This window comes from Pleurodeles waltl, chromosome 2_2, assembly GCF_031143425.1.
Source record: "Pleurodeles waltl isolate 20211129_DDA chromosome 2_2, aPleWal1.hap1.20221129, whole genome shotgun sequence".
NCBI lineage: Eukaryota > Metazoa > Chordata > Amphibia > Caudata > Salamandridae > Pleurodeles > Pleurodeles waltl.
Window position 1 is genome coordinate 11,301,674 of NC_090439.1, and position 27,290 is coordinate 11,328,963.

General features: G+C 42.3%; 1 protein-coding gene across 1 annotated transcript in view; it reads left to right on the forward strand.

Moving 5' to 3' along the window:
- Window positions 1–26,982, forward strand: part of TSHZ1 (teashirt zinc finger homeobox 1) — a 116,172-nt gene extending 89,190 nt beyond the window's left edge. The window contains exon 2 of the mRNA XM_069219422.1: window positions 22,457–26,982. Within this exon, the coding sequence (XP_069075523.1) occupies window positions 22,457–25,647 (3,191 nt within the window). The 3' untranslated portion in view covers window positions 25,648–26,982. The remainder of the gene's footprint in view (window positions 1–22,456) is intronic.
- The last annotated feature ends 308 nt before the right edge of the window (window positions 26,983–27,290 follow it).

A 27,290-nucleotide genomic window follows, 5' to 3' on the forward strand; every position in this document is an offset into this window, starting at 1 on the left:
ATAATTAAAAACTGCCATACTTTGGAATTTTTACCTTAGAGTAATTAAAAGGAGTAGCCTTTTATGATGTGAGGGTGGTATGTAGCACCGAAAGTGGGGCTTCACGTTTCACAACTCAGTGATCACAAAGCCCTTATTCACAACATTTGTTTTAGGTCGTAATTTAAACATACAATTGTAGAAGTATTTTTCAGGTTCAGAATTTGCAATCCCTGGCTTGCAGCCGTTTCCACCTTAATTTACTGTAGTGGGTGATTTGTTGTAGTGTGGATTTTCCACAGTGTTTGGGTTAGTGTTAGAGTTGGAAACTTGTGTATTCCCGGGAGTTAGGGAAGCAACTGCCACTGATGCGGACACCCACAGAGTCGCAAATTTGTGGGAATTCTCAAACGTTCCCAAGTGCTTTTTACACCCAATTTGCACACATAATAGTAGAGCTAAAAAGAAGGCAGTAAGTATGGCCATTTGTGTGAAAAATCCATATTTCCTAATTTATTATTTCCGAGGGCAATCAATCAGCAAAAACAGTTTCTTTTTGTTGGTGTTTGTGCAAGCCGAAAAAGAAGGGTAAAGAAATGAAATACATTTTTTAGCATAGTGCTTCAGAATTGGGGCTCAGGCAAAACTGTCATCACAGGTTGTTTACTCAGGGGCCTAAGTTGTTTTTGAAGACATAAATGTGGTATTGATTTAGCAATCCATAATCAAATCTCTGGAGCAAAATCCTATTCCCTGCTTTTTTCTGTTCCCTAAGGCTTTGCTTTTTTTTTTTACTGTTGCATACAGTGTATTTTATTCATTCAAAGTTCCTCATCCTGTCTCTTATTATCGGTGTGAGCCCAGTGTAAACTGACATTGAAATTGTAGGAGTGCTTCAAGGCAAGTTTTTTTTCCCTACAACTTCTCATCCTAGAACATTATAATTGGGGAAAGTACAACAAAATAGCTGCAGATTTAATGTTTTTTCGCAATAAATTTGAATCCCAGTGCTTAAATTGTTCAGTATCATGCCGGTAAGCTGAATTACCACAACTCTTCATAATGAGAAATGCACTTGTGGAAGGCATCACCTTTTTTGACTTTGTGAAACTTTAAAGTGAATTCAAAGTGCAAGGTCATGAGCTAACTCCGTTTATATAGTCTGGTTTTTTTTTTTTAATAAAAAGTAATCTGTACTGAAGCTTTAGTAGGTCCATAAATTGTCCTTGTGTCTGTCAAACACAGGGAATTGCAGAACATGAAACATTCTTCGTGTGATAGATTATAAATCATTCAAGATTAAATTACAAGATAATTTGGAAATTTAACAGTTCGCATTTTGCACTTCCAATTGTTTTGCTGACTTGCACTTTTTTACGTCCTGGTTGTTTTGTTATTAACTGTCTAGGAGACATCTATCACCTCGTCCCTCTCCTTGTTTTTTCCAGTGGGCACCTTTTCACAGGCAGGAGAGCTGCAACACTGATGCTTGCATTAGCTGCTCCAAAAAGATTGCTGTATTCCCATTGACATGCAGCGCATTACCATAATTGGCTTTTCTACATGATAGGACAGAGGAAATAATAATGTCATTTTATTTACAGCCAAGAGTGTCCCTTTATGAGACTTCTCCAAGTTTCTGCCATGCTGTGTAGGTCAAATGACATCTTTTGATCAGGGCTGTCCAAAGGCATCAAAGCTGAGTGGCATGTAATGGAGACCCAGTGACAAACCAAATCTAGGAAAGAAATAAGACTGCCAGTTTCCCATTAAACAGCCTGCTAAACAGCACAGCACCGCCATGTCGCTGCGGAACTCTCTGACCACCTAAATCAGGAGAATGAAAGGAGGCTGAATTGGACATTAGTACCGCAAATGACTGCGCTGATTGCCACGATTTCTCTCCTCCCCAAATAAAAAATAAAGGGGAACGGGGGAGGGTAGAAAGAAAAAAAATCTGCAAGCGAGGGATGCGATTCGCAGCGAGGCTGGTTTTTGCTCCCCGCGTCGCTCGCGCTCTGCCACTTGCTAGTTTTCGGATCGGGTTTATTTAGGCTTGACATCTGGCAAGTGGCGCAACCGGATAGATCTGACAGATATTCTTGCTGATTTAACAAAGGGGAGGACCATCGGGAGGGAAAAGCATGGAACCTTTACAGGCACGCATTCCATCAGCTCGCGCAAAAAGTTATGGCGCTCAGTGTTTCCTGTTGCAGTTGCACTAGAAGTAGTCAGTGGGTGTGGTGCGGCGAATGGGGGCTGTCTTTTCAGCGTGCACATCATATTTCTGTATCAACGTCATTAAATGGCACGAAAATTAAATGGGAACTAAGATTGAAATCTTCCTGCCTTCCTAAGAAAATGTTTATCAGAAATAGTACTGAAGCCCCTCAAAGCACACACCGCGCCCCTAACCTCGGTCCTCCTTCGGGGTACGGCAGGCTGTCCGCCTTTTCTTTATCGATAAGCCTTAATGTTACTTCTGCTGTATAAAACCCGATTTATTTTGGATGAGATAATCTTTTCCCGAGAAAAGTAGCCGCTTCCTGGCCAAAGGCAAATTAGACAACCGAGTGGGGGTGGGGCTTCCCTGCTGCGAATCACGTAAGAGCAACAGTGCAGGCAAATAGTTGCTACCTCTGCATGAATATTTATTGCTAAAGTAGCAAACCAGGCAATTACGGTTACTTGAAAAATCAAGTTTGCAGAAATGATTAACCTTGGTGACGCTAATAGTAGGCACAGCTATGCTTAGCTGTTAATATGTGATTGATTGTATGAAATGATTGAAAACGGTGAAAGGTAAAGACAACATTCTTGGTGAGTCTTATGAAGATCCAATCTTGTATCACTGGACGTGGTGACCTTAAAGGATCAGTCCTATGTTTTCTGATCTCCATTGCTTCATAGACCTGTAAATATGTTTGCAGGTTTACATAGCGAAAAGGTAGCCCGACGCCATTAGAGTGCATTACATGAAAACCAGACGTTACAAAGTTTTTGTTTTTTTTGTTTTTTTTGAAGGCATAGGGAGTTCAAGTGATTTACGCAGAATCACATGATGGTGAGCTTAGGCTGGGACTCCAACCTCCTTCCCTGGTTCGTAAGGTCTGCAGCTGTATTTGCTAGGCCTCAAGTCATTTTGTTACTCTGCCAAATTATTTCCAAAAGGAAAGTAACTAGAGATGCTAGGGAAAATCTGATTTTCAAAGAGAATTCTGCCTGCACCTCAGCACCCAGCAATGTAACATTTCGTTAACACCCTGTATTGAAAGCCAGACATTTTTCATCCACTCGGCATTCTTAAAATCCTGGCACTGGCTACTGTGGTTTCCCAGTGTTCTATGTTCAGTGGCAGAGACATGGAGTTCGGGTGAGGGGATCTGTGTTCTTTGGTTCTGCAGAAGCACGATGAACCCAGACATTCATTATATGGCCCTGGAGCAAACCCGGCTGTACTTTGTCAGTGCCCAATGCCCAGTGGTAAAATGTTCCTCTGTTTTGCCTTAGATCAGTTTCCTAGGAGGGTTCTAAGACCAAGGTTTTTGAATTCACTACGATAGTCTGACTTTCATTTTTATATCTGGTTTTCCGTCATTGTTTTGCTTTTATGCTGGATTCAGATCTCGTTGGTGTGTTTAGCTTTTGCTGGTGGACTATACCGAATGTGTTTGGCCCTTTCATCTTAAGGTTTGCTTCTCTCTTACCCGTTGATCTCTACCACACTTGAATCTAGCTAGCATGGCCCTATCTCAATTCATTGCCTGCAAGTGATGATCTTCCCACTATATCCTTAGTGAATAGCCCTGAGTAGTTTTTTCCTCGTGCTCCTCAACCTATTTGACTGTTTGACTGCTAGCCCATTTACCCACACTTGTCATTTGCCTCAGACTTGAGGACGCTGGAGGCCTATGAACCATGGATTACTTTGTCCTGCTTATAAGTGCTGAGCACATGATTGCTGCAGTTTCCTTTTGGCATCCCCTGATCAATAATAATTGATTTTAGGGTGTTGTGTATCACTTTCAAGGCATTTCATGATTTTAGCGTGCTGTTTAAAATCATATAGTCCCTCAACACCTTCAGGGTAAGCAAATTTAGGACTGCTCGAAGTGCCAAAAATCAGATGATCTAGGACTCTCTTTCAGTCTATTGTGTCTTGTCTTGCATTTTAGAGTGTTTACGATAGAACCAGCCATCTGTACTCATGGCCATGTTTAAGTTGACCCAACCTGGAAAAAAAAAACCAGGGACTCCTTCATAAGGTGGAGAGAAGAGGAGCCAGTCATACCCCTAGTTTGATGCACATACTGTTGAACTGTAGCATAATTTACTCTGTGAGTTGTGCGTTACTTGAGCACCCTGGAACTTCTGCCACTGGAACTCGCCAGGAAAGCACTGCTGCAAGGGCATGCGCAGTGTTTGGAATTGGTTTCTTGGTCACCACAGTATTGAAATTGGAGGCATAAACAGGTCCATTGAAATTATATGATTCTGTGGCTGCAGTTTGTCCCCACATAATTATTCCTTTATCATACTTGCCACACAATCCTCCATCTGCTGCAAAATTCGCGATTTCAGCTAAACATTTGGTTGTAATTCAAGCGTGTTAAACGTTACAGAAGAAGGTACCATACTTTGTGCCACTAAGTAACTGACCAAGTGTAAATGTTAACTGGTCGTATTTCAGTGGTTGATTGCTGTATTCAGGTGATGAACCTACTATTGATGTAAACATTTGGCCAAGAAGGTATATGTGTATATGTTAAAATGACAAGCTGTTAATTAATACTTCTAACGAATGCCTTTTCTTGCTGCATAATTCAGTCCTCATCGATGAATAATGTCGTCCTAAATTGCTGCATAATTCAGGTGCCCCCATCTGTTACCCTTAATATCCAAGCAGCCTCTCCCTTTATTCCTTACATTTCCAAGCAGGATGGGGAAAGCATAAACTTAAAAGTTTACATTTTTGTGTAGTCATAGTGAAAAAAATATCTTTGGATGGTAATATCGCCCTCAATGCTTACAGCCTAGGGAACCAAACTTTTTTTTTTCAAAAGAGCAATGTTTTTTTGTTACAATTCCACAAGAAGAGAATGTCAAACTATGATGATGTCTGAAGGGCAGTGTCCATTAACTTGTTGAAGTCCTCAGTTAACAGGCAGCTATTTTTATCATGTGGTAATTAGTTTTCGTGTTTTTGTGTGTGTTTTCTTTCTACATTGTTAGGTCTAATGCATTTTTGGTAACCGTTTCCCGTAATTGTTCAGGGTACTTTGGATTTTAATGTTTGTACAGCTCCCTCTCGTTTTAAAACTAATGATGAAAGAATATGTGATTACTTGTGGAGTGAAGATAACAATATCTTCCCCTGCAAACAATAAATGGCAAATTAAGGTGCGATTTATACTGCAACGTTTTACGCCCACCACGAAAGTCCCTCAAAACCACCTGTCTTTTCAGTCCCATTAAATCTGAGTTGAGCAGTTCGGTGGTGTAGTTATTTCACACTGAAAATGAATGACATAACTTCTGTCTTGCACCTCTGTTCGGGGCACATGCCAACGACCAGGGTAATTTCAGGAGTTGTCCAAAGCAAATGGCTAGGCACATATGATTTACACTCAATTTGTCAAGAAACTTCATAGTAATCGGATTGATGCACAGAAGAAAAGAACAACTTTTTGGGCAATAGACTTGCACTTACAAGATTTGCATAAAGTTGCTGCTTTTATGGGTTGCACAATCCAGTGCTTGCTGCGCATTTCTCAAATCTGAAAACAAGTGGATTTTTGCCACTGCAATATCCCCATGATATATGGTTATGACTAAGATGCATGCATGATAACATTTTTCTCTTTGTTTTTCTTTTTTCATCATTTTCTACCACCTCATTGTTTCATTTCATAAGTTGAATTTTATTTCCCCCGCAGGACATATGGGACCTAGAAATCGCCCGAAACAAAACCAGGTTTATGATGTCAAAGATTATTTTGCTATGTACAAAACATCTTCTACAAGTTGAAAAAGTATTTCCCACTCGTAAAAAGGTTTTCTTGACCCATCATGATTTGCAAACAGGTGGAGGCTTGTAAGGGGCATACCCTCCTCTTTTGGAGTCACAATGGAATGTATCAATGCTTTAGGACTGCAATTGTGGTTACAAGCCATTGAAAAGTTGCTGACACCTAAAAAAGTGCTGTCATAGATTCCTAAATGGAAAGCTGCCTCAGAAGAACAGCTTCCTCTCAAGAAAGCATGTTTGAAAGTCTGTTTTTAATGTCTCATCTGGAAAAGCAAATCCAAGGGTAGTGATCTGTGAGCCCTTGCAAGCAAAAATCCCACCATTTGCCGCCATTCACATGGGTTAACAGATTGTGACCTGTTTAATAAGATTTATTAGACAGATTTTGCAACTTGTTGAAAAAGCGCATTTTGCAATGCTCGCTAATAGTATTTGCCTTGCATAACCCTTCCCAAGTGGACTGGTATGCAGATTGCACATCCAGTTTTTCAAATGCATTTTTGTACATCGGTTTCCTGGTTGGAGAGGGAGATGGGGTTTTCAAATTGAAATAGTAAAGTTATGTGTACTCAGTGAATGAGATTTTTTTTTTAATGTTGATAAATATCTAAAAAGTTATATTAATGTGGGGTTTCCCCTGCCTTCCAAAATACTGAGCTATGTGAACTACGAATCTGGTAAGACCTCTAGTTGTTTGTGGATTTATTACACCCACTTTTCAGTGTATTTAGTACGTTTCCCCACTAAAGTTGATTTTTTAAATTAGGTGTGTAAACCCATTGAGAATGTGAAACTGAAAGTGAAACTGTACCTCATAGTTACAGCTTAGTCAGTGTTTCACTACCATCTCAACTGCCTTACCCTAGAAACAACCACACTATCCCCTTTATCACTGTGAAAAATGTGGCATGATTACAGATTTTCTAAAGACAATTTCCATCTGTGGATGTAAATGGTTATGGTTCTTCATTCTGTAAACCAGGGTGGCCAGTTGGGCTCACAGATAGCGCCTTTTACCTGGTGCAGAAGATTTTGGGAATTGGACACTAAATTGCCATTTGGCATTTAAGGCTTATTTTTGCCATTCTAGATTCGAAGTGCTTACCTGCACTGCACTTAGCTTATCCTACTGACCCGTGGCATGTTACTGCTTTGTGGCATGAAAAGGGAGTAGAAAGTAGTAAACACAATTGGTAGGGGATAGATTTCATGTGTGAGGTTTATTCCACCCTATATTCTTATCATTGCTTGCATGAAAATGTATGTATGTAGAGATGCATAGAAACATGCTGAGAAAAACATAAGTAATGGATGTAAAGCTTTGGATTAATCACCATCACTGGAAGATACTATGGTGCAGTCCACTCTCCACCACAATAGCGTCAGTGTAGATGAACTGTCATGGGGACAGTCCGATGCAAGCTTCTCCAACTCGTAACTTGAGATCTACTGGTAGCTCTCCAACTACCTGTTAGTAGCTCTACTGTGTGCTGCCTAGCCTATTGAATTAGATGCTTTTACTTAAATGAATTAATATATGTATATTAAAATGTATCCCAAAATTGAAAAGAGTATTTGAGATGACAATGCATGTTTTTTTCAGAAGTCATAGGCTGATGTTTCGAGAAAAATGATAATTTGTAAAATATATTTAAAGACAATATTTGAGCTATAGATCACGCAGCATCAGGGAGACTTATGACTCATCTTTTTATCTTGCTACCATAGGTATTACAGCTAGTGCTGTTATGTATTACCCATGTAGATGCATACCAAATTGATAAGCCTGATAAAGCCTTTTTAACATGTCTGTGGCACTGAGGTGATCACTGCTGGTAATCTTTCATTGGGTGGTTGGTAATGAAACTATTCTGATATGCTCAGTGTTACAGAAGTTAAAACTAGCTCAGGATGGTATTAATTAAACATAAGTAGCCCTTGTTGCACAAAAGGTTGGAGCCCCCATGGTCTAGTGTGAACTGTCGTGGACTCAGACTGCACCTCACTTATGAAGGCCAGTTGGCCAGAAAGGGATGGGTTTGCTTGAGTTCCCATTCCTAGGGGATGCACCCTAACAGCTGTAACTGGAGTGTTCCTCTTAAGGCAGAACTAACTGATCAACATACTATGTTTTTAATAGCAGATTAAACCAAAATAGCATGAAATGTTGCCCTAGTAAATGGCCATGGTTAAGGTCAATTCAGGTATTCCTGCCTATGCCTTTTTGACTTTCTTAGTGGGTTGCCCAAAGTGGCAAGGGCTTGCCCCAAAATAGGCCCCGTAGCTCACTATGCCAATAAGCCTCATGCTCTACCCAACGGGTGAGGCCTAGGAAGGCAAAAATATGTCTGGCGTTGCTTATGGGATGTGGCCTTACAGTGCTGATTTAACTCTATTTTTCGGGGTGGAACCTACTGGTCACTACCTATAATGGTGCAGTTAGCAAATCGATCATGGCATGGAAGGTATTCATAGAAATTGGCAGTGCTAGTGTTTAATTCGTGCATTCCAACCATCACTGTTTGTTCTCTTCTGACTATAAAGACGTTAGCACATTTTCAACCTCTTTATTTATTCGAGTGAATACAGCTAATTTCTAAGCAGTTTAATGTAGGGACAGGCATTTTCAGGCTAGAAAAGATTGTTACCTCCGTGAGAGCCTCCGTCCAGCATACAATGACATTTTTTGCCACAAGGTTTTTCATTGGACTTTGCTAATTTTCGGTTGAGACATTTTCAAGAAGAGTGCATAGTTGTGGACTTTGACACCGTTCCATTCTGGTGCAATAGTGCAGTCAAGCGTTCATTCGGACATTGGACTGATAATGCCTCTTTTAGTGATGTGTCTACCGACCTTAAGACTATCAACCTATTTTGTTTAGATATTCACAAAACGCTAAAGGCCCCGGGGTTGACTGAAGAGGCGTGGCCCTAGGATTAAAAGCCCATCTCAGGCTCTCTCACACACCGAATTAAATTGTCCAGATTTTCTTGAACTACTTCAGAGATTAGGCTGGTGTTATCTAACCCAGTGGTTCCCAACCTTTGGACTTCAGTGGACCCCCATTTTATCAATACTGGAGCCTGGGGACCCCCACTGAATCATTATTGGAACACGGGGACCCCCGAGGAGCCTTTACTGATAGCTGGGACCTAATATTATTAAATGTTTTAAGCAGCCGCGGACCCCCTGAGGAGGCTTCGCGGACCCCCAGCCATCCCTGGCCCACAGGTTGGGAACCACTGATCTAACCCACAGAACAGCTAAAAAGTTTTGGTTCTAATACATTAATGCGCAAATATCGACGACAGTCTTCTGTCCTGCACGATGTACTCACCTGTTCATTTAGGTAAACCAATATCCTTAATCTTACCAGAGGTATGTTGCAATAAAAGTTTAATTCATGTTTTTGAAAATTATTTTGTGACATAATAGTACATAGTACACAATAAATTATATGCTCAAATGGAAATGTTTGTGAACCCGTTTTGGGGAGCTCTGAATTGACAAGTCTTCTCCAATCGGGTCACTTTCATCTACCTAAATTGTTTTTATGTGCTTTGTTGTCGTATTTTGTTTGTTACTGTTCTTTCAAAGATAGCTGCTGTCTTGCTCTCCGATTAACTATTTTTGTTGGCACGTATGTGTTCCATACACATGCACTTTTTTACATTAAATGCACGTTTGGCGTCTGCTTTGTTGTGCCTGGTTTTCTCGTCATTGATGGCAGTGTAGATTTGTGTGTGTAACCTATCCTCCTCTGTGCATATTCAGACTTCCGGTTCTCCCCGGGTCCTCTGCTGATGTCACATTGCATCAGCACCAGCGGTTGGGACATGGGCGGCCCTGTGTGTATGGCGTGCTTGCAGGCCGCGTGGCGGCAGCCGCAAGGCCTGCTCCAAAAGGAGTGTGTTACGAGCAACAGCGAGATTCTTTCACGACTCACCCGAGAGACGAGAAAGACCATTCAGTACGGGCGAAGAGAATGATATAAAAGTATACACAGTCGGGGCACTTTTTCACAGTCCTGTTGTTTGGCCGCTCCATCTAACACCCTCTCAGATGGTTTCAAAATCGTGTTTTAAAATTACAGTACGTGCGGTGGAAAATTTCTTCACAAATTATCTCTAACGCGCAAAACATCAGCGACAGCGTTTGAATGAACTGGAGACTTTATGCTTCGGCATGAAGTAAGAGAGAAGATAGGTTTATAGTTTATGTTTTCATAATTCCCTTGATAGGCGTGGGTCTGAAAGTCGTATATTCTGACAGCAAGCGCAGTTTCCTTTGTGCTGGAAACAAAGCAGTGATTACCGAAGCTCCTCCAAGCTTCAATCCAGCAGCACTGACGGCTGAAAAGCAATAGATAACACGGAGCACAGGCATAAGGAGGCTGGAAGGTGAGACGGAGAAACGGGTTCAAGTGGCCTGTCCAGGATAAGCAGCCATGTGTAAGGGTCACAACACTTTAATTTCCTAAGACCCGGGGACTGCTGGTTTGTGCTGTAGAATTTAGTCCACAACATGGAATTAAATGTTTGGTGAATTAGCCTAGAGTCATGGCTGAACATATTTCCACTTTACTGTCTTCTGTTCATTCTTCTTTAAAAGGTTAATACACTTTGGGGCTCTTGTACAAAGAAATGACACAACGGTGTGCTACAGGCCAGCTTGCTGCGTCATGTTGAAAGTGCATTGATGGGTCGTATTTACAGAAATACGAAGCATCCCTGTACTTTCCTCTGCGCTGGCACACAAAATACTGCCTAGTGCCAATGCAGGCACCCTTGCACCATGGCGCAAGGCTGTCTGCGTTGCAGGGATGATTGTTTATGTGCAGGAAGGGACACCTTCCTGCACATAAACAATCATTAACGGTGTTTTTCTCTTTCTATGTGTGAACGCAGCACACACAAACAGAGGAAAAAACTGGAAGAAATAATGTTATTTCTCCCCGCTGCTCCACTTTAACACCACCCCTGAGGTGGCGTAGGAATTTGACTTTGTAAATCTGGGAATGCATTAGATTCCATGGTTGCTGCGTGGGAACACCCACAGCAACACCCACGGAACACCCATTTCATGCAGTTATGCGTGAATAGGGGGCATATTTGCAAGGCCATGAAAAGCCAAGCAAGATGGGTTTGTGTGGCCTTGTAAATATCAGCCTGCACATTGTGCCACCGGAGTGTCAAAAAAACAAATGACGCTCCGGTGGCGTTGTGTGATGCTAGTGGCTTGTACATGAGGCTCTTTGTCTTAAAACGCGTTTGTCATCTCTGTATGCCCCCCTACATATTTCCCCGTAAATTCAATTCTTCTATCCCAATCGTCCCTTTGTCCTTAGTGCCCCTCTTCCTACCTCACTAGATCTGGATGCAACACAGAGCCTGGAAGTTGGGATCTTTGGGGGGGGGGGGGGGGGGGGGGGGCACAAACATTTTGCACAAATCCTAGAAACTTGGTATACGTTTTGGTCATTTTGAGGCCATATGAATGACATGGCTCTCCTAATGGCATCAATCCGACGTGTTGATTGCTTTATAAATTATTTGATATACATACAAAGACACAAATTAGTCCACTAAAATAAAACATATTCATCCCTTCTGGAACTTACTCTTCTCTGTGCAACATCATATTCAATTCTCAGAGGTTTCTGTGGCCACGATTATCCCCCAATTGCCATTCCTGGCGTAGAGTCAGTAAGTATTGCAAAAGGAAAACACTTAATGCCACCGGGAAGAGTATGGCTTCTGCACAGCCAGGCCTTCCCCTAACATCATCAGACAGCTTCAGGTTGATACTACACCGCATAGCTGAGCACAGTTTGGACTCTACATGGACCCTGCATGGAGGACGTGTATGACACACACTTTCTTTGCAATTATCTCTTTTTCTCGACTTATGACATTTTTCCATGGAACTATCCGTTTGAACACGGAAGCATAAAACAGTGAAGCAAGATGGCATTTTTTTATTCAAAAGTTCAAAATTGATTTAGGATCAAATCTTAGGTTCTTACGTGATGAGAGATTGTTAGTTTATCTTGAAGCAGCTAAACACGCTTGCTTTCTTATGGCATTCAGGCACATCCTAGCCATTCTATCTGCACTCCTCGCTTCCAGCCATACATTTCTGTTTCTTTTGAATCTGGTGGTGATGAAAATGGAGGCTGAAGTCCATGTGCCTGCTGAGTTCACCTCGCATGTAGCCCCAGGCATACAGGCCCCACAGTGTTTGTCAGCATGATGCTTGGGGCGGTCACTAACATGGAGACCCTGGACTCTAACTGAGTCACCTGTCGGGTGAGACCCGAGCCAGTCCGTATCTGAAGTGACAAGCATCTTTGCAGACCAGCTTGGCAACCAACTTCTCCTTCATCACCCACATTAGAGATATAATATTTTCGACAAGGTGATTTAATTTGCCCTCTTTATTTCGCCCTCTCCTTCGCCCCCTTCAGTGCAGCACTATTTGACAATGATCTTACTGCACAGAATGAAATACGCATTTCCGTTTGCAGTGTGGCGTCTTGTTGCAGACCAACAAGCCTTCGTTTTTTAGCTTTAAGGAAGAAAATCAGGGAGTCATGATACAAAATAAAGAGTGTTGTTGAGGTGGGTGTTCTTACATCTCTTTATCATCACTCAAAGTAAGCCCTCAAGAACGCTTGAGAAGTTTTCTGTGCTGGGTGTGCATAGGCTAAAACCTGTCCTTGACACAGGCATTCCTAAGTAATGGAATTTATACTTAACTTTAGTTTGCCAGCTTGACAAAACACATTGATTCAGGAGATGTGTGGTCCAATAGAGAAGGAAGGAGGGTAGCAAGCGTTAAGGAGATTGAGGAATGATGGGAGAGCACGAGCGTTGATAAACAGCTAATGTTGTATAGACAGTGGTTTTTAACCTGTGGTCCACAGACCCCTTGGGCTCCACCACACTTACTAAGGAGGTCCGCAACTGTTTAGAAAATTCAATAATGGTAGCAGGTTAATAATGTATACCTACATCGAAACAAAAAATGTAAAACTGAATAGTTTAAAACATTCTTGAAGCAGTGAAAACACCGGTGTGGCCGGACAATAACAGGGCATGCATTAGAAGTAAAAAAGACAGAAAGAAATGCTAAAAACTTGCATATCGCTTCAACCTTTGGAAATTAAACTTACATTTTAAAAGGTTACAGTCTTCACATTAAAATGAAAATGCTGTTTTTGCATATTTTCTTCGAGAATTGAATACACTTTAATAATCTGTGTATCTGACATTTTCTTGTTTCTATATTGGTTGTGCATTGTTTTAAGTTTCAAATTATATAAATTGCACCAGGCTGAGGCTCCTGGCCTCCTACAGTGATAAAGTGGGGGTCTATAGAAGTCGAGCTTTAAGAACCGTTGATGTACATTATGATTTACTCAGAAAAAGACTGTTACGGGAGAACTGTCAAGTTCACTGCGTGGTCATGGCTGCTCAGTCAAACACAGCAGAGAAAAGGTTAAAGCGGTTGCAATCACTATACACCAGTTATGTTATGTTCAACACTTTTCACACACAATAAGGTAAATGAAAAGGTTCTCTTGTTTTCATCTTTATTGGAGCGAGGGCGGTTAAACCACTTCGGAGGCGTTGCATAGCAACAAGGAAAGATGCAGCTTCTGCAGCGAGGTTGGAACCAGGTGCTGAGTTCCATGTAATTTATCCAGGACCATTCTGTGGTAACTCGGGCAGATCACTTGGTTTCCACCTGCTGTTGCTTTTTTCTTTTACAGAAAGGGTAGCACGACCCAATGGAGAGAGATTACAGCAGGTGATCATGGTACATCATGATGCATCAGTATCTCCTGTACACCAGTGAATTGTGCCAGTGATGTTTACGTCTAGGTGGGCTCACACTTACTGACGCAGGGCACAACTGGTACTGGAGCATGGCATAGCTGGTCGTAAAGTCATACTCCACCAACAAAGGACAATACAGCTAAGACTTGGCATTTCCCTGGCTCGTCCTTATTACAAGTGTGTGCCAGTAGTGAAAGTAGCTTAGAGAAACAGCCATGGCCTCAGAGGTCTGTTGTGTAGTTCAGCACACATTAGCTATGTGTGTGCTCCCAATGCAGGATTAAGGATCTAAAAACAATTCATTTCAATAAAAAATAATTCGAATCTGACTTCGGCACTGTTTTAGAGTTATTCCATGACAAAACAATGTTTTTTATGGTTTTGCTATTTTTATATATTCCAGAATTAATCTATATACATATTATCAATTCCAAGAAAATAAATAATTGGAACTTTAATTAGTTCAACAAAATATGTTATTCTGAGGCTTTCATGAGTCTTCCCCTTTTCATGTGATTTCCCAATGAAGCATCTTTTTGTTGGAGAAGCCAATGTCTCTTCTTCCACTACCTATAAATAAGATTAAGGCATACTTGACAACCAGGCCTGGTTTAAGATGAAAGCCTAGTCAGAATTTCACCTTTTCAACTTACAACCTTATACAAGGAGACAGGGAGAAAATGCATTGTCCATTACATATTTGCTGAACCCTAAACGCAAATTCAATCTCTTTAGCAATATTTTAGTTCTTAATATCTTAGTTCTTGCATGAAAAAACATGAACAACTATGCTCAAGTAGGAGCGTGTTTTCATGTATACTGTTCAGTGAAAATGCTACTAATCTGTAGTACTGTTTCTCACATGTGAGGTAAAGATTGAGTTGAGAGCGGCTCAATAATAGTTTTATTTGAAAATGTTTGTATTTACTCTGCATGTGCAGAAATTGTAAAAGGTTGGATACTCACCTGCTCTAGGACAATACTGCAAGCCTCGTATCAGCAAACAATTGACGCGCATTGCTGCAAACTTAAATATAGCGCCTGATGCCCACTTGATTTAGAATGCACAGCATTTAAGTTTGCCCAGAGTTGACAGCACATCTGTCTAATCAGAGCCGAGGCGCTTGCCCAGAAGGCAAAATGAAGAGGAAAGCTTTGGAAAAATATGAAAGTATCCATCTTTTTTCATCTCGCCTTTGAACCTCCCTTTTTTTTGCTTCATGTAAGTGTTGTGAAGTCTAGCCTGCGACATCCGTGCGATGTCTCAGGCGCCATCCAGAGATTTCAGAATGTATGTGGCAAGAGTGTCCCATTTTTGCAGTATCCTGTTAAGATCAGTTCCGTGTACGGGGGAAGAAGTTGGAGCTGTTTTGACACGAGAAGAAACATGAGAAATCACGATCGGAGTCTCTCTTTAATTTGATTAACGGAAATGTCCCTAAAGTATCGTATTAAACAGGCTCTATTTAAAATTCCACAGTTCAGTCATTCAGTAGATTTTACCGAAGGAAAAACGTTTCAACTAATAATCAAAATAGAATTGTCTTTAACATTTTCTGAGTTATCTATCACAAACTTAGTTCATGTTTTTTGTTTCATTGGCCGACGTGCAATACCGAATGTTACTTTTCATAAAAAGAGAAAATATAAAAATCAAGTTTGATTCTTTTGTCTTACATTTCTCCTTTGAGCACTTACCCAAAACACCCAAGCTCCCTCTTAAGAAAGAGGATGTCAGCGGCTGAAGGCATAATTTAGAACACTTTTAGCAGAAAGTACTCCTATTGATGGTTCTGTGTTCCAGGAAAACGACGTTTTTTGTTTGTTTACAGTAACGAAGGCGGTTTTACAAATCTTTTCTTTTGCTTTTCTGAAGGGTGTATTCCTTTGTCCATTTACTAGTTTTGTAGAATGCTGGCAGAGGACAGCAATTGCACTTCTAGGCGCATTTTAAGAAGCTATCGTCCAAATGTTTGATATGGTCGGAGTGGAATCTTAAAGTTTAGTTATTTATCCTTCCGTTTGAAATATTTTATCCTGGTAAACCTAGACTGCCTCCCCATTTTTCTACCAGATGGTGGCGCCATTATGACTCGTTGGTCATTTACATTGCTTTAAAAGGAGGGGAGAAAGTAGGACAAATGAAGGGTATATCAACTTTTTCTTAAAGATATTTCTGAGAAGTAGTATAAAAATACGAAGTCAAATTGGAATGCCCCCTTGAAACATTTCTGAGCTAAAATATATGTTAATGTGAAGTGATCTCTCAGTTATTAGAAAGGCTGGTATACTTATTTTCCAAAGTGTGGTGGGTTAGGTAAAACAAGTGTGTGGCAGTGGCTATTGTTAAAACCACCAGTTTCCACACCTTAGCTTTTCCCCCTCATTTCCCACACCTAAACTGCAAGTGCAGTCTAAATAAGGTTTCCTCCTGCCGGAACAGCGTGCATTTGCAACCTAAGTAGCCTGCATATCTAAGAACTAGCGGCTGAGTGCGAATTTTAAATCAAATCAAATCATAAATATTTATAAAGCGCGCTACTCACCCGTGCGGGTCTCAAGGCACTAGGGGGAAGGGGTTACTGCTTCTTGAAGAGCCAGGTCTTGAGTAGTCTCCGGAAAGCGGAGTTTTCCTGGGTGGTCCTGAGGATGGTGGGGAGGGAGTTCCATGTCTTGGCCGCCGGGTAGGAGAAGGACCTCCCACCCGCCGTGCTGCGGCAGATGCGAGGGACGGCGGCGAGAGCGAGGTTGGCGGAGTGAAGAAGACGGGTGGGAGTGTAGAAGCTGAGGCGGCGGTTGAGGAGTTCGGGTCCCTTGTTGTGGAGGGCTTTGTGTGCGTGGGTGAGGAGTGCAGGTGTCTCAGGTGGGCGGAGATGTGGCTTTTGCGGGGTATGTTGAGGATGAGGCGGGCGGAGGCGTTTTGAATTAGTTGCAGACGTTTCTGGAGTTTAGCGGTGGTTCCTGCATATAGTGTGTTGCCGTAGTCCAGGCGGCTCGTGACGAGGGCGTGGGTCACGGTCTTTCTGGTGTCGGCGGGGATCCAACGGAAGATCTTTCGGAGCATGCGGAGGGTGAGGAAGCAGGTGGATGATACGGCATTGACTTGTTTGGTAATGGTGAGAAGTGGGTCCAAGATGAAACCGAGTTTGCGTGCGTGGTCTGAGGGGGTCGGTGCAGTGCCAAGGGCCGTGGGCCACCAGGAGTCGTCCCAGGCGGTCGGGGTGTTTCCGAGGATGAGGACTTCTGTTTTGTCTGAGTTCAGTTTCAGACGGCTGAGTTTCATCCAATCTGCGACGACTTTCATTCCATCTTGCAGATTGGTCTTGGCGCTGGTGGGGTCCTTGGTGAGGGAAAGTATCAGTTGAGTGTCGTCGGCGTAGGAGGTGATGATGATGCTGTGTTTGCGTACGATGTCGGCGAGGGGGCTCATGTAGACATTGAAGAGTGTCGGGCTGAGCGAGGAGCCTTGTGGGACGCCGCAGATGATCTCGGTGGGGTTTGAGCGAAAAGGTGGGAGGTAGACTCTTTGGGAGCGGTTGGAGAGGAAGGAGGTGATCCAGTCCAGGGCCTGTCCTTGGATCCCGGTGGAGCGGAGGCGGGATATTAGGGTTCGGTGGCAGACGGTGTCGAAGGCAGCCGAGAGGTCGAGGAGGATGAGGGCGACTGTTTCTCCGTTGTCCATCAGGGTTCTGATGTCGTCTGTGACTGAGAGGAGGGCGGTTTCTGTGCTGTGATTGGCTCGGAATCCAGACTGAGAGACAGTCTTCTCTATGACTTTGGCAGGGAATGGGAGGAGCGAGATGGGGCGGAAGTTCTTCAGGTCGCTTGGGTCCGCCGTAGGTTTTTTCAGTAGGGTGTTGACTTCAGCGTGTTTCCAGCTCTCGGGGAAGGTAGCAGACGAAAACGAGCTGTTGATGATGGTCTGGAGGTGCGGGCGATGATGTCGTCGGCTTTGTTGAAGATGAAATGTGGACAGGGGTCCGAGGGGGCACCGGAGTGGATGGAGTTCATGGTGGGTTTGGTCTCTTGCGTGTTGATGTGAGTCCAGGCGTTGAGGGTGATGGCTGGGGTTGTAGGTTCTGTGGTGGTTGGCTGGGTCTGGTGTCCGAAGCTGTCGTGTAGGTCGGTGATCTTACGATGGAAGAAGGTGGCGAGGGAGTTGCAGAGGTCTTGTGAGGGCGTGATGGCGTTGGCGTTAGGGTTGGAGAGCTCTTTGACAATGTTGAAGAGTTCTCTGCTGTTGTGGCTGTTTTTGTCCAGTCTTTCTGTGAAGAAATTTCTTTTGGCGGCGCGGATCAGTTGGTGGTGTTCGCGGGTAGCGTTCTTGAGGGCAGTCATGTTGTCTGCGGTGTGGTCCTTGCGCCAGGCTTTCTCGAGGGTGCAGCAGGTTTTCTTTGATTCCTTAAGGGTGTCGGTGAATCAGAGAGGTTTTTTGGTGTTGGTCTGTCTTGGGAGGCGTCTGAGGGGAGCGAGGTTGTCTGCGCAGTTGGTGATCCAATTCGTGAGGCTGAGGGGTGCGTCGTTGGGGTCGGAGGAGAAGGTGGGTTGGTTGTTGTTGAGAGTGGAGAGAAGCTGTTCCTCTGGGATTTTGTTCCACTGTCGACGTGGGATGGGTTGTGTGCGGAGGTGGCGAGTCTCGCGTCGGAAGGTGAAGTGGACACATCTGTGGTCGGTCCAGTGTATAGCTGAGGAGTGGCTGAAGGATATGTGGTTGCTGGCGGAGAAGATGGGGTCTAGCGTGTGTCCGGCGATGTGGGTGGGGATGTTCACCAGTTGCTTGAGGCCGAGGTTGGCGAGGTTGTCGAGCAGGGCGGTGGTGTTGGGGTCGTTGTTCTGTTCCAGGTGGAAGTTGAGGTCACCGAGGAGTGACAGTTGGCAGTTAGGCAGTTGTTTGCTGACCTTAAAGCTCTTACTGAAAGAGAGACACTGAGCCAAATTTAATAAGGCTTATTGCTTCTTAAAGCAATACTTCAGATGCTGAGTAGAGCTCTTGAGGAGATTCAAAGCTCACGATGAAGCTGTTGAAGATTGCTTTTTATGTTTTTATGGTGCCATGCTGGCCTAAAGAAACAACACTAAAGACCCTTAACACACATCAGGGAGAAAAGGTAAAAACAAAAGAGGAGAAAAAAGTTACTTGCACTGGAGCAGCACTTTAAATTTCTTTTAACGGCTGAAACCAGGTGAAAAGCAGATGCGTATATAATCAGTTCAGAATATAAAACACATTTTTTTCCACCCATATTGAAAAAATATTTAAATTTTAATCTATCATGTGAGTTTATTCTCCTTAATAAACCTAATTCGTTGTACTGTGTTTGCTTTTTATACAGAGCTGTGAGAATCTGATGCATCTAATCTCTGGGGGGCACCAACTAGAAACTCTAATGTTCTCAATTTCCAGCAATTTACTTTGTTAAACATATTTTAACATTTTTTTAAAACATTTATTTTAACTCAAATATCTTCTAACAAGTTCATTTAGCAGTCAGTACCCCTTACAACATACTTGTACTTTAAGCCCTTTGTACTATACCTTTACGTTTTTGTGAACATCACATTTTACCATTAATTTAGGATTTCCCCTAGGTCTGCCCAATTTATTCATTGTAAATCCCAAACCTCTCACCGTTCTCCGAGGAAACGTCCCAATGTTGTTGTGATATTTACTTCCTGGTCTTTCAGATAGCATTTGATTCTTTTGTATGAGGCCAGCCGGCAGATATCTCCCTATGGCTTCTTACACATTTCAGTATGCATATTGTCACTACCATTAGTACAGCAGCTGATCATCTTGGGTGTTTGGATCGTTTGAAAATGCCATTAACGTTGTTTGTTTAGCATGTGTGGATTTCTTTGATGAAATCACATGCAATTCTGATGTTAGCGTTGACGAGCTCTCCTCGCCCTCCCACAAGGCTCTGAGCTGTGTGCACATAAAATATGGATCCCAGTCCTCCTTGATACATCACTAGCAAATGGGTATATGCCTGTAGCTTGTATCCGGCCAGGATGTACATGCTGTTCTTGTGACACCTTGAACCGCCTTAGTTTGTGTCTCACCACACTCAACAGACCTTACTCACTCTCTAATTTCGGTCCATGTTTCAAATTCCAGCCCTAGTGTTTTCCTCAACTTTCCTTCAACGTTGTTTAATAGATTGTTAAATATAGTTTATTTGTCATTGTTCTGTAGGTTGTCAATATTAGGCTTCTATGCTTTGCCCACATCTTTGTTGTGTTTTATATCTTTTGAGCTGTTTGGTTTGCCAGACAGCCATTCATTTCGCCCCCTTTTTAATTGGGTGATGGCTGCATTTGTTCCATGTTTGAGCCCTGGAAAATCCAAAAACATATTTAATTTGGTGAAATTCTTGTAGTGTCAGCTCCCACTCTAGCTGTTATATAATAAATATCCCCTTTGCTTTCCAGTCTGCCCGCATAAATGACTAGTGGTCCTCTGTTCTCACCATGTTCCTTCATACAGGTGCCTCAACATGCACACCTGAGCGTAAGCCGGTAGCTTTTGAGCCCTGTCACATTCTTGGCAGTTGTCATCTACAGCCAGGTAGTGCTTGCATGTATGGGTAACATAGATAGATTAATTATATTTTGTGCATCCTTTGTTTCTATTTCTAATATGAGGCCTGTTGAGTTGTTGTTATTCTTATTACTTTTGGTTGTGCCACTTGATGTGCCAGAAAAGCATATTTTTATTTTAAGCATCCGGAGTTCACCATATTGCTGGCTGACATACACTTTAAATGTTTTAGGCCATGGCGTTACTTCCCCAATGCAACATATTTTTTGTATGTGCTTAGTAGTTATATTTAAAATCACATTCTAGCTACCGGATTCCCTATCTAGTCAGTGGTTCTCAATTCTCTGATTTATGTAAGGCATTCAGGGAAAAATACTGAAAAAAAGACATGGGGTTATACTGCATAACATGAGAGGTTACAAGGGAGAGCTTGCAGCACACATATTTAATTCTCTGCAAGTGTCTGAGTCCGGAGTCACTGATCGTTGAACGGGGCCTGAATAACATACTTAAAGGCTGTGGCCCATTGTGTTCATAGGGAAATTCTGACAGTGCTTGCCAGCTATCGAAGCGAAGTGCCCACCTTTGGGCCTTTTTTGGAATTCAATTTCCTCAGTCCCAGGTGTAGGGCACATACAAGCTGAGATTAAATCTTACATTCTTGGCAAGTTGAGAGCCTCAGATCTGTTTGATGCCTTTCCTGTTAATGCTCATCTCTAGTTGAAGCTCTTGGACAGCACCAATATGCATGTAGGATGACTGAGCCCATAAATTCAGGGTCTTCCAAGGGTTGGTGGTAGTCAATGTGTTACTTTTGCTCTAAATGTTCTTCGTTTGATTCTTTCCAATTGTCACACTGAATATTCACTGTAATAAATGTTTATTATCCAAGCAGTGGCGTAACGAACCTGGAAGGGCCCCCCCCTGCACAGACCATAGAGGGGGCCCCCTCTGGACTAAGGCAGGGTGTTTTGTTGAGGGGGCCTGGTGGAGCTCACCCACCTTCCCTGCCCCAGGGGAACTGAGGGGGTCTTTGTTACGCCCATGTATCCAAGGTCTGAGAAATTGATGATTTCTAGACAGTGCAACTATCCTTAGAACTGTGGCCAACATATTTTGGACATCTCTTAAAGAGGACTAGGCACCAGAGCTTTGGATTGATGACTCTGGAACCTAGTAAAGTAAAAGGTTTGACACCTGGTCTTTTCTTTTTTGTCTCTGTTGGTCCACTGGGCTTTGTGGTATGCCTTTCAGTTCTACCTGCTCTTTCCATTCTTTGATTTTGAAATAATATATTTTAAATAATTCCTGTGCTTGGCATTTAGTGGTGGCTCCATCCTAATCAGTCAGTCACCAGTAAGCACCATGTAACATACTTTGGCAGCAAGTGGTGCTACCAAAACATCAACATACTCCCAACAGAAGTGTGGCAAAAGAGAGCTATAAGATATGTTTGTTGACGTGGTATGTGGTATCATTCACAAAAAATCACTGCTTATTGATCTAGATTTAACCAAACCCTGTTATGTTAATGTCCTACGGTGTCTTTTAGTTATTTTGACACTATGGTCCTGATGTATACTTTTTTTGCGTCGCATTAGCGTCATTTTTTAACGCAAAAGCAGCACAAACTTACAAAATACAATTGTATTTTGTATGTTTGCGCCGCTTTTGCATCAAAAAATTATGCTAATGTGGCGCAAAAAAGTATAAATCAGGGCCTGTGTTTTATGAGACAACTTTAAGTGCCCTTTTCAGAATTTAACTTTTAAGCAGAATGCATAACCTTTTTTTCTTTAGTTGAGAAATTGTTTTTTAAATGAAGTCTTCTGGAAGCAGAATACAATTTTAAATATGTAAAATATTATTTTACAGACACATTCATTTTTAATGAAGTAGTAGGTTTCTGCGTAGAGCTTAAACTAGATGTAGAGTTTCAAAAAAATCTGCAGTTCTTGATTTTGATATTTGACGACTTTCATGTGCTGTCTGCTTTACTGTTGATTCTTATTGAGGATGTAAAAGGTATAATTTCCATAGCATAACTGTTACTCTTTTGTTTTCAGCATATGTTCCTGAGGAAGAGTTGAAGGCAGCAGAACTGGATGAGGAGAACATAGAGGATGATGGGCTGTCGTTGGATGTCCAGGAAAATGAGTACTTGGGTCATGAAGAACCAGAGCTCAAAGAAGCTCAGACCTACCAGAACTCCCCCGTCAGCACTGCCACAAACCAGGATGCAGGCTATGGGTCGCCATTTAGTGAGAACAGCGATCAGATGGCTGATTTCAAAAGTACCTCTTCCAAGGATGGCCAAGAGAAAGAAGATGCCCCATGTGCAGACAGTGCTTCTTACCCACAGGACAGCTTGGCACAAATTAAAGCTGTCTATGCAAATTTGCTCTCTGACTCCTGCTGGTCATCTCTAGCATTAGACTTGAAGAAATGCAGCCCATCCACAAGAAGCAGTGAAGCTACCCATGATGAGAATGCTGACACCAACTGCAGTGCCAACACCACATCTAATGCCCACATTGTCACCAGTAACAGTACGCATATGAGTAATAGTACCAGCACCAGTAGCAATAGCACCAGTAACAGCAGTGGATCAGGGTACGACTGGCATCAAGCTGCACTGGCAAAAACTCTGCAACAGACATCGTACGGGTTGCTACCAGAGCCAAGTCTCTTCAGCACCGTGCAGCTTTATCGGCAAAATAATAAACTTTATGGGTCTGTGTTCACTGGTGCAAGTAAGTTCAGATGCAAAGATTGTAGTGCAGCATATGACACACTGGTGGAGCTAACTGTGCACATGAACGAGACTGGGCACTATCGCGACGACAACAGGGACCGAGAATCTGAGCGAACCAAGCGGTGGTCCAAGCCCAGAAAACGCTCCCTCATGGAAATGGAAGGAAAAGAGGATGCACAGAAGGTGTTAAAGTGCATGTATTGTGGGCACTCCTTTGAATCTTTGCAGGATCTCAGTGTGCACATGATTAAAACAAAGCATTACCAGAAAGTGCCTCTGAAGGAGCCGGTCCCAGCCATCACCAAGCTTGTCCCTTCCACCAAAAAACGAGCACTTCAGGATTTGGCCTCCCCTTGTTCACCTGAGCCAGCAGGGGTCACTCCAGGAACCCCAACAGGGGACAATGCAAAGGACCCGAAATCTGCTAACCCATATGTGACTCCAAACAACCGTTATGGGTATCAGAATGGTGCTAGCTACACTTGGCAGTTTGAGGCCAGGAAGGCACAAATTTTGAAATGCATGGAGTGTGGCAGTTCCCATGACACATTGCAACAGCTTACTGCACACATGATGGTCACTGGTCATTTTTTAAAAGTGACCAACTCTGCCTCTAAAAAGGGAAAACAGTTAGTGTTAGACTCAGTGATAGAGGAAAAGATTCAGTCCATACCTTTGCCACCGACAGCTCATTCCCGACTACCAGTGTCCAATATCAAGAAGCAGCCTGACTCTCCCACTGGATCCACACATTCAGAAGAGAAGAAAGAGCCAGAAAAGGAAAAAGTGCTAGTAACTGAGACTGACAGAAGGATCAAAGAAGAAGTTGAGGACTCCACAGAGAAGTTTGAACCCACAACTGTGTACCAGTATCTCAGAGAAGAGGATCTTGACGACAGCCCTAAAGGGGGCCTGGATATTTTGAAATCCCTGGAAAACACAGTGACAAGTGCAATCAGCAAGGCTCAGAATGGGGCACCTTCTTGGGGTGGGTATCCAAGCATTCATGCAGCCTACCAGCTGCCAGGGACACTGAAATGCCTTCAATCCACAGTGCAGAGTGTTCAAATGCAGCCCTCCTATGCCAGTAGTGTGAAGTCGCTGTCCTCTGACCACAATGCACTGATCCACTCACCTGGCAGTCCAACCCCACCACCTCACAAGAGCAATGTCTCTGCCATGGAAGAGCTAGTTGAGAAGGTCACTGGCAAAATAAATGTGAAGAAAGAAGAGAAACCTGTGGAAAAAGAAAGAAGCACACCAGTTAAAACAATGACTCCTGAAGCAAAAGAAAATAAAGATGTTCCAAAATGTGATGAAATTAATGGCCTGTCGGTGCCCACAAAAGTCCATGAAGTTGAAGCCCTAAAGGCCAAGAAGGACAGTCAAACAGAAGTTCATACACCGAATGGCACTGAACCGCTCAAAATAAAAGTCACCAATGGCTGCAATAACCTGGGGATCATCACTGACCATTCACCAGAACCCTCATTTATTAATCCTTTGAGTGCTTTGCAATCAATTATGAACACTCATTTAGGTAAAGTCTCTAAACCAATAAGTCCCTCCTTGGATCCTTTAGCCATGTTGTACAAGATAAGCAATAGCATGCTGGATAAGCCCATTTACCCCACAACGCCTGTCAAACAGGTGGATGCCATTGACCGGTACTACTATGAGAACAGCGATCAGCCCATTGATTTAACAAAGTCCAAAAACAAGCCTCTCATTTCCAGCATGACAGATTCCGTATCCTCTCCCTTGAGAGAAAGTGCACTGATGGATATTTCTGACATGGTCAAGAACCTCACAGGACGTTTGACCCCCAAGTCTTCAACTCCATCTACTGTATCGGAAAAATCAGATGCTGATGGAAGTAGCTTTGAGGAAGCTTTAGATGAGCTTTCCCCAGTGCACAAAAGGAAAGGCAGACAGTCCAACTGGAACCCTCAACATCTCCTTATTCTTCAGGCCCAGTTTGCTTCCAGCTTGCGCGAGACCCCCGAGGGCAAGTACATAATGTCAGACCTCGGCCCCCAGGAGCGGGTACACATCTGTAAGTTTACTGGTCTTTCCATGACCACCATTAGCCACTGGTTGGCCAATGTGAAGTACCAGTTAAGGAGGACAGGTGGGACAAAGTTTTTAAAGAACCTGGACACTGGACACCCTGTGTTCTTTTGCAATGATTGTGCCTCTCAGTTCAGGACTGCATCTACATACATTGGGCATTTAGAGACACATTTAGGCTTTAGTTTGAAGGATCTTTCCAAATTATCTCTAAATCAAATTCAGGAACAGCAGAATGTTTCGAAGGTCCTCACCAATAAGACTTTGAGCTCGCTGGGACTTCCTGAGGAGGACTCGGGCTCCACATTCCAGTGTAAATTGTGTAACCGGACTTTTGCAAGCAAACACGCAGTCAAACTGCACCTTAGTAAAACACATGGCAAGTCCCCAGAGGACCACCTGATCTATGTAACTGAGTTAGAAAAACAATAGCGTGCAGACAGGCATGCAAGTGACCACAGGAACATTGCACTAACCTATTCATAGTACTGCACTAGGCCTGGCCTGAGCCTCTGAAATCAGTCTTACATTTGTTGCTGAACTGCCTATCTGGACCCGTTTTTTTTCTTACACATATTTTATAGTTATATTTATATGCTCTGTCTGATCTGTGCATGTTTTTTGTGAGTCAAAGGCTGACCTTTTATTTCTAACATCCTTCTTGATGTCAAGTTATCTTTTGTAGGAAATAGTGGAAGACACTATTGAGAGACGTTTCTTTAGCCACAAAGAGGGAAAAAAGACACAAAGAGCAATGACAAACAGAACATCTTAAAATTGCAATGTTGCCATGACAATAAAGGTCACAGACAGTAGCGTCAGGTTAACCCTTTGAGAACTGTAAAAGCATTTATGTCCCTTTCCCCTAAAAAGGCTAAAGGCATTTTAATTCAAAGGAAGTCTGTGTCAGACATAAAACATATTTTAAAACGGAATATAATAACGTGTTTTTTTTTTAAACAGAGAACTGGTTTGTAACTTGCATGCATCTCTGCAAAGGATGAAATCTGTCTAATATTCAATGGGTTCCGAAGTCACAAATGTTAATATTTATATGTATGTTCTAGCTATCTGAATAAAACAGATATGGATACATAATAAAAGAAAACTAAATTGCCACTATGCCCAATTCTCTGGATGCTATAACGCCACTTTTGGCAACAAGTATGCAAGCTTCTATTTAAAGACATGTAAAATGTTCTTTCTTTCTTTTTCTGTACAATAAGTACTGAAGTTTATAGTTATTTACAAATGCAAGCTTTGGTATAAGCTTAACTTTCTATAGTGTGCTGCAATGGTTACTTAAATGGAAAAAAGAGGGGGTAAATGTTGGATTATGTTCCTTGTAAATTGCCAGCATCAGCTTAAATTCTACATGTTAACATATCTTAACATTTTAAACTATTCTAACTTCCTTTGTATCTTCTCGCTGTATGCTTTCTGTTTGAACTTTTTATATTGCCATTTTATATTCGACTTCTGTGTACATAATGTAAAACAACATTTTTGGAGAAAAAATCTAGTTCCTGCAGCTTGATTAAAATAGGAAATAATTTTACCTGGCACCTGCGTCTAATCAGATGCATGTACAAAAGGAATTAACAGACTAAAAACTGAAGAAATAAATAAAAATAAAGCAAGCAATGCACTACGAAATTATACATTTTGATGTTCTATCATTAATATTGTACAGTACATTTTGGTTCACACAATTAAACCCACTGTTTTCTCAAGTGTAAAATAAACCCACAAGCAGTTCTTGATTTATGTACATTGTCATGTCGTCATTATTTTGCCTGTGAGGTGTTTTTCTGCAAGAAGAGGTATCACTTATGCAGTCAAGCAAGAAAATTCTATTCAGCATCATCTATTCATGGTCTGTGTTCTGACATGCTTCATTCAAACCCATAGGCATTAACATGTTAAAAGACAGTCACAATAGTTTTAAACAAGGACAGGTACAAAACTACTGCGCAGTTATCAATTTGAAATGGGTATACTATTTATAGATCTCGCAGGGTGAAATGGGCTTAGGAGCTTTATTAACGAGGTCTTCCTGCACTAGATGAATTCAA